Raw genomic sequence first — 8439 nt, 5'->3', positions numbered from 1 at the left:
ATTAACAGTTAAGATTTCAAAGTTTAACTGCACTAACACTTAGGTAGATATCTTATAGCCTCAGAAATTTCAGCCCAGAGTTAATAAAATGTAATTGTAAAATCCTAACCTATTCAATAACTATAATAATTTGGTTTCATCTTACTCTGAAATAAGCCATTCCTTCATTGCTGCTGTACCGAGCAGCGCCATTTTCAACCTTTGAAAAATATCAATATTTAACCCAATTAAACTGAGGTGTCTTCAAAGAGCCTTCAAAATTTTCATTCAGCCTTGTCTTGTGGGAAAAGTCATATAGATACAGTATCATAAAATAAATAAAATGAATAATGGTCAGAAAGCACTATAGTGGGTCGAGGTATGCTCAAGATACCATGTAAAAATTTCAGACTGAGACCATAAAGCTATATCCTTCAGGCTGTATCAACACCAGCAACAAGTCCAGTTTCTCTCCACTACCATGAAGCAGCCCAAGGTAAGCAATGTGAAATAAATTGATGTCTCAATAAATCTCATTTTTAAGACAAATGTCACAATAAGACACTTGAATATTGTAAGAACAATCCCTGGAGTGGTGCCTGCCTGGTGCCTGAAGTGCCACACAATGTAGCGCTGGCCTTACAGACACGGGGTGCATGAAATCAAATGTGACGGGACTGAAACCAGCAGCAGGCTGCCGTAGCCTTGGCTCCTCTCCCCAGGGGGCGGGGCTCAGTCCCTGTGGAAGAGAAGCACCACCCCCTTCCTGAAGCGCTGGTCCCTCACGCTGTAGATGATGACGTTGCAGCAGCTGTTGGCCGTCAGGATCCAGAAAGCGAAGAAGGAGAAAGTGCACCAGGTGTAGCCCACCACGTTGCCCAGCACGAACACGGCGATGGGCGAGAAGGAGGCCGTGAAGGCGAACGTCAGGATGCCGATGGTCTTGGCAGCTTTGATGTCCGAGAAGGAGGGCCTGTGCGGGCACCCGCCGCCGCCGCCGCCGTCCACGCCCAGGCTGCCCTCCGACAGCAGCTTGCGCTTGCGGGTGTAGCGGCGGATGGAGGTGAAGGACAGGATGTTGACCGCCAGGGTCCCGCCCAGCAGCGTGAAGTCGAAGGCGGGGAAGAGCAGGAGGACGCTCCCGTCCCCGTCCAGCAGGGGGACGTAGTTGCACATGCGGCTGCACTCGTTGTACTCCAGGGTGAAGCTGTCGCTGAGGATGAGGGGCGCCAGGGCCAGGAGGAAGCTGCCGGCCCAGGAGAGGAGGATGAGGAGGAGGACCCGGTGCCGCGTCACCACCGAGTCCTTGTGCAGCGGCCGCAGGACGGCCACGCTGCGCTCCACCGTCATCAGGAAGATGGTGCTGATGGAGACGAAGGTGCAGCCGGCGAACACGGGGCCGATCAGCCAGCAGGGCTGCCAGGGGCCCCACAGGCCCCCCGCCGAAGTGAGGGACCCGCCCTGGTACCAGGAAGGCGGTGTGCTGGTCACCATCAGCGAGACCTCGGTGTAGATGGAGAAGGGCACGACTAGCATGCCCACCATCATGTCTGCCAAGGCCAGTGATACTGCGGCAGACAAATCCATGTTTATACACGGGCTGTCTGCACACAACATCTGGACAATGTAATACTCAGAATCCATTGCTACGGTTTTCAAAGGCTTCGCTGTGAATCATCATCTTCTATTCACTTTCCCTTTCTGCCTTCCCAGCTTAATTACACACATGCATCACCTCAAAGGCATAACAATGACCACTTTTCAATAATTCTTCGTAACATACAGCTTTTGCATCCTAGCTCTTCTTGTAAGAATACTTTAAGGCTTTCCATTTTCCAAATCATAAATTCACCCTGAAAGCAGTACGGGTGAATAGCTCTGTGTTATTTAACCGTAAATAAGTTAGGATGTTTTGAAGGTTCATGGATGATTACAGTTCCAAGAAAAGTAGACATAGTTTTTAGATTAAAATTCTACATAATACCAACATACAGAAGGAAATATGTTAAATTAAAAACAGAGGTGGGATTTAATCCTTTTACATAATGATAACATCAGCTTATAGCTCCCACCATCAAATTCTATGACCTTCGTAACAAAAAAATGGTGAACAATTTAATGTTTTTCAACTTCTGAAAAGAAAACATGTCAAATATAGAAATAATTTAAGGAATCATCTCACCTGGGCATTACTACATAGCACCACATTGTAATAGTTTAATCTATTAGCTAGAGATAATTATTATACTTTTCATGATACATGTATGAACATCTCCATTCTTTCAATTTCTTGGACGAGGAATCAAAAAGCCATTCAATAAATATCATCAAATGGCAGATAATCTCAGAACTTGACTAAATTAAATCATTAAAATATTTCAGATAATAACCCCAGTAATTACTGCTAGAATTAGCTTTAAATCAGCAGTGAATTTAGTGTTATATGTATAAGATTACTAGACGTAACCAAGTATTTAGCAATGTCCGTGACTAATCCAAATGAGTGCTTCACATGAGTTTGCATGAGTAAATTAGCATGTGTGTGTTTTGTGTGTGTGTGTGTGTGTGAGAATGTACATACAAATGTTTATGTGTAAAAAAATTAAAAAAACTTGTGAATGCATGGGGCGTGTGAATGCATGGGTGTTTACCTTTGAGGTATCCCTGAGGTGTGCGGAACAGGCGTGTCTGTACGAAGACGGTGAGCGTGACCACATTGCCGGTGACGATGGCGAAGGAGAGGCTGACCATGAACACGACGGCCAGCGTGCGGTTCAGCAGGCCGCCGCAGCAGAAGGCGCACAGCGGAGTCTGGGACCGCCTCTCCCAGGGCCCGGCGAAGGCCGCCGCCGTCAGGTTGAGGCCGCTCGTGACGCCCGTCAGTGACTCGGACCCCCACGGCACGCTCAGGTTCCCCCGGAGGTCAGACATGCTGGAGGCCCAGGCCCGGAAGGGGTGGAGTTCAACGGCCCTACAACCAGCAGTCTGGTTAGCGGGTTTTTCCCTGTGGAGACAGGAGGACACACAAAGACCACTTCCTTTAGTTAAGTTAGCCCAGGAGGATGATTTGCCCTTCACCTGCAGTCTGCTATTCTTGAGAGTGACACTGTCATCCTCTGCTACTGTTCGTCACTCCGGACGAGACCATCTGCCAAATGATTGCAATTTGTAATAATAATCTGTCAATATTGATGATGATCCAATATTGGCTCAGCTGTACGTATTAGTTCCTGTGGTTCATTTCTGTCGAGAGGCTTAATAAACTAGGATTAGCTGTTCGAGCATTCATTTCAAATGTTATAACTGCCAATATTTGTACAGTGCTGGCAACTCACTGGTAAATTTCTTCTAATAGAGTTAAAGCCTAAATTCAATTTCCGCGTATTTCATAGTGCCCATCCTGTGCATCACGGTGAGGCTAACACTTTTTCACAGGAACTTCACAGGAACATGTGTGTCTAGCATGGCCAAAAAGTCCTGAGCCAGGTTTTGTTAGCTGCTTTTTCTAAAAACTAGCTTTCAATTTGGCAGATAATTCTCTTGGCTGGAACACTGAACTGACAGAAGGCTATTCTTTGTCCTTTTTGTGAAACCCATAAGAACGCTCTGTACTGCAGTGAAACATCCAAAGACAACCTGAACATCACAGGTACAAACCGCAAATGCAGTGTGTCTCAAATGACTATTTTACTAAACTATAAAATACATAAGATTACATGCTGTGTTAATGGTGATATAAATGTACACATATGGCAAATCATATTAATCTCTTTGTGAGGATGTGAATTAGATTTGCAGCTAAAATAATTAAACCAAACTGATAATTTTAATCTTAATCTCACACCCTTACCTAGCAACAATTCCTTTTAAAATATATATATTTTTTGTTGTTATTTTTCCCCGGGCATAGTGTAGTAGCATATTACAGATGTCAAGAAAGAGGAGATTAGTTCTTAATTGTAGTACCATTATCTTACTAAATTCCTGGAAACTAGTGAAGTAAACTGGTGTAATGAATTACATTTCAAGTACACCATAAGCTGAACACACTTGATTATTTGTAGATGCTTGGCATATCTAAACAAGCAATTTCCAGGATTTTACTGTTGTTTTCATAGAACTGTATATAAAACAGTTGTAAAACAGAGGGAGACATAAAAAGTAATAAAAAATGAAAATTACAGATACAATTGTTGGGTTTAATTTTTTCCCCACAAAATCCTTTCGTGCTAGTGCCATGTAATATTGAGATACTGCAGCCTATTTTAAAAACCAGATGAAATCTTTGTATTATTGCGAGTCTGGGACCCTGAATAGATATTTAAAATCAAAAACATCTTATCTTAGGTTATTATAAAATTTGTAGCATGAAGGCTTCTTGTCTATGTAATTTTTTTGTGTACATAACCTCCTAAGACCCAGCCATTTATTTTTGTCCCTGTAGGGGGCATAAGCCTCTGGCAATAATCTAAAGAAACACATTGTATATTCTGGTATGCTGAAACCTACATTCCAAGAGCTATTCAATAAAAACAGATATAAATAATATTTTTCAAAAATATTTTCACTGCAATGATTTTGTCATCCAGGACACTTGTGTTGTCAGGGAAAGATACTTCCTGCCAGGTCACAGGACAAAATGCTAGCAGGGGACTCCACACTTCAGAAACCATCATTTCTGCAAGGCTTAAATGGCTGCATTGATTTCCCACGCTCAGTTGCTGATGAGAACAGTGGCCACTGGTAAACAGGGATGCTGCCCGCAACCCTGGGCCCCTTAAAAACATACTGATGAAATTGACACTCCACACGATCAGTCCAGAGATGTTTGGGTCCAGTCCAGCCTGGGGCTGCCTGAATCACTGGAACTTTTCGCCGGCATTTGTGGCCTCCCTGCTGGAAAGGCCTGTTGATAACACTGGTCCATAAACAGAGAGCAAGAGCCTCTCCTTGCTGACAGTCTTGGGATGAGGAATTAGGCTGGGAAGGCCACAGAGGGCAGAGTCAGGGAGCTGCAGCTCAGGCAGGGCGTCTGTCATGGGGGATGATGAACGGGGCTGCTCCCTGTGCCCAGGAGCCGTTGGCATCATTTCTCTTGAGCTGGCTCGTATGACGCAGCCCCGCTCCCCAGCCACAACACAGGGACAGTGACAGAGTGACATCACACAATGATGGCCTCCTCTCGGTAGCACAAATACTCTAGAGCTTCTTTTTGTTGATCAGATGCGTTATCTCGCTCTCTCTTTTGATCATTTTTTCCATTCCAAGTTTTTCCAATCTTGACTACCCTCTTCCTGTCTTTCTGTTTCACTCTCGCATGTTTAATCTACCCACCTTTCAACATATTCTCCCCTTCTCCATTTCATAAGGAATATGATTTCTTTCTGCTTCTGCATGTTATATGCTTAAAAGAAATTATCAACTGAAACAGATGAGGTTTTTAGTGAGGTTATTCTCATGTTCTCTGGAGTTTGCAATGATTAAATGCATCAGACATATATTTCTGATATAATTATAATACTATTAATGGAAAGGAATAATAATCACTTTTTTAGATTCTGCAATAAAAGTATAATCTCCAGGAAGAAAGTCTTGCAAACTGGGATAACCCTAAGACTTGTCATAAGCTGTGTTAACCCTATGACTCTTTTCCACCATCCTCAATTAAACAAACAAACAAACAAAAATCACTTGGTTATTTAAATACTATATTGGACTAATTGTTCAACATAACATAACAAAACAAAATATAAACAAAATAATTAAAATGATTGCAAATATGACTGAAAAACATTTAAACAGAAACATTGATTATGCAAACATAATAAGGTATCTGTGAATAGTGAACAGCAATATAATAATAATACAAACATGTTTTTAATAAGAACAACGGCTATATGAAAATTTTTCAAGACAAATATTTTTCCTGTCCCCATGTTCCTTGTATATATTTTCAAAAGCATATTAAAAATAATTTATATTCCTTAGGGACACCCTAACCAACACCACTGACATGGTTTAAAATCGTAATTATGATTACTTTTCAAACCTAGATGGTTAAATTACAAGATTTCTGACACTCTCCAACACCTTTGGTATTGTTGCACAGATACACAGTTTAAATTCATACTACACAGAGATAACCTATGTATCTACATGCAGAAGTAAATAGAATAGAATGCAGAATGCAAAATAGTTGTTCTTAAGTTCATTAAAAAGTTGTTGAAAAAAAAGTTCTTAAAATGTTCTAAATGTACCCGGAGATAACCCCATAACTTTCTGATTATTCAGTCCATTTGTTTTATTTGTTCACTGCTAGTTCTACTTATAGAAACACTAAGGGATTATAGTTGGAATTCAAAATGATTTTCCCTAAATTAACAAAGAAAAAAAAAATAGCTCTTTGTCCTTACATACATGCCACTGATTGTAAAAATCCACACAGATGGCTCTCACCTGGATGTTACTGAAGTGCAGGGGAGTCCATTTTCAGTTCAAGTGATGTTACAAAGGCATGGGCTCATCCCGTGGTCATCAGTGTCCCTTTGTGAGCATGATACCACTGCGAGACATCCAGTTTCACTGGAAAAATTGGAGTCTAATCCTCGAATGCATCACATTCAAAACCACAAAGAAAAAACAGCGATTACCTGGGAGAGGGTTAGCATCCCTACTCCACTGTAGCTCTCAACTTCAATAATGCTCTTCTGATTCCTGTCGGTCTTCTGCTCTTACACTCCCCCTCTCCATCTCCATCCACCCCCCCCACCCCCCCGCCCTCACGACAGAGAGTTCAAATGCCCCAAAGCTACAGCCTCGTCTTTTCTCTCTCTATCTCTCTCTCTCTCTCCCTTACTCCCCCTCCCTCTCTTTTTTGCACTTCACGTCTCTCCTGTCCGACCTGTCACACCTCAAATAGTTTTCTCAGATGCCCAGCCCCCCCCCTTCCCTGTCATTTATTTTTAACCCTTTCAATCCCAGCATCTTTTCACAGGCATCAGATCCAATCCATTCTCACCTCACTTCACTCAGACAAACTGTTCTTTCACGCTCTTCGCTTACATCCCTCTGCTCTCCAATCAGCCCCTTCTCTCACCTCCCAGTCCTTGCTTGTTATTCCTCGTTTAGTCCCCTCTCTGTTCTCTCTATTCACTCCTTCATTCTTCCACCCATCACCTCTTCACCTAAGCGTAGCAGTGTTTTAAAAAAAAAAACAGCCCTGTGATGCTCTCATTGCGTGTGCACAGGCGTGCCAGAGCTCCCTCTGGATACATTACTTCCAGACCAGCAACAGGGGATCACTGGTTCTTGTTCTCACTGCTTGTTCATGCATCACAAATGCTCTTCTGGTTAGCGCTTTCTGTAAATAGAGCATATTGCATTTTCCTTTCCCCCATCAAGGAAAACAGAGTTAGATCCACTTTCTATGTTCTTCATTCTGCTCATGACAAAAAAAACCCAAAACAAACAAACAAACAAAAAAAACACAGGCACACACGCACGCACGCACGCACACACGAACACACGCACACACACCCATACACACACACAGACTTGCATTTGCACTGTGTCTGATTAATTGTTATCATAGCTAGTTTCACACAGGAAATATTGCCGGCAGTATGTCACAGACTGTGGCCTTATGGTCTGACAGCTTCACCCTCAAATAATCTTTTGGGTCACCCACTGCCCCTCCAATCTCCAGGCCCAAAAATGTTCACATAATTTTCCCCTCAGCCTTCAAAACATTTCCCACATATCCTGTACATAATTATGGAACGTATGTCTCTACAGATTTCTTTGTTATTATATATGCAGATGCTAAATTAATATTTATGTTAACTGTTTCCATTACTTTTAACTCAATGCTTTGATTTCAAGTCATTCTTCATTCTCATAAATAATGCAAAAGACCTTACCTGCATTTATTTTATTTATAATCCTGAGAAATTTTTACATATTTTGTCTGCAGTTCACCTTTGACTACAGAAATTGTAAAACATAGAAACTAGACAAGCACATTTCCATCAGGAAATTATGATAAACCATTATAATCTAAATCATGTGTATGTTTACTTCTGTAATCTAATGTCACTCTTATAATCACCTTATGAATACTTTTTTTTAAGATTACATTTTTAAAAAAAATCTATTTTTCTCATTTGGGAACACGTCAATCCCAATCATATTGTTCATTCTGTAATCACTCAGCAATCATGTTGGGGTGAGCAACGTGCTGACTTCTCCGAATGTACTTGTGCTAGGCAAGGGGAACTGGCAAGCACAGCCAGAGAGGGGACTGCTGGGTAAAAGAAGGTCGAGCACACGCACACTACGTCGTTAAAGCAGAACGTGCTATGATGGATGCCGCAAAAACTAAAAATATATTCTTGGCAGTTTTGGCAAAAAATAAATACATGAAAATAAAAATAAAAATAATTGAAAACACAAATCAATCAA

General features: G+C 41.8%; 1 protein-coding gene across 1 annotated transcript; it reads right to left on the bottom strand.

Annotated features, from left to right (window-relative positions):
- Window positions 1-711: 711 nt before the first annotated feature.
- On the bottom strand, window positions 712-6641 carry LOC118215782 (beta-2 adrenergic receptor-like). The gene is made up of 3 exons (XM_035396779.1): window positions 6436-6641; window positions 2631-2983; window positions 712-1547 (listed from the first exon to the last, which is right to left on the bottom strand). Exons 2-3 carry the CDS (start codon window positions 2908-2910, stop codon window positions 712-714), a joined length of 1116 nt encoding a protein of 371 aa, XP_035252670.1. The 5' UTR covers window positions 2911-2983; window positions 6436-6641.
- Window positions 6642-8439: the final 1798 nt, after the last annotated feature.

Source organism: Anguilla anguilla, chromosome 16, assembly GCF_013347855.1.
Source record: "Anguilla anguilla isolate fAngAng1 chromosome 16, fAngAng1.pri, whole genome shotgun sequence".
Taxonomy (NCBI): Eukaryota; Metazoa; Chordata; class Actinopteri; order Anguilliformes; family Anguillidae; genus Anguilla; species Anguilla anguilla.
The sequence above is the reverse complement of the archived record's forward strand: the minus strand, read 5'-3'. Positions and strand labels throughout refer to the sequence as shown.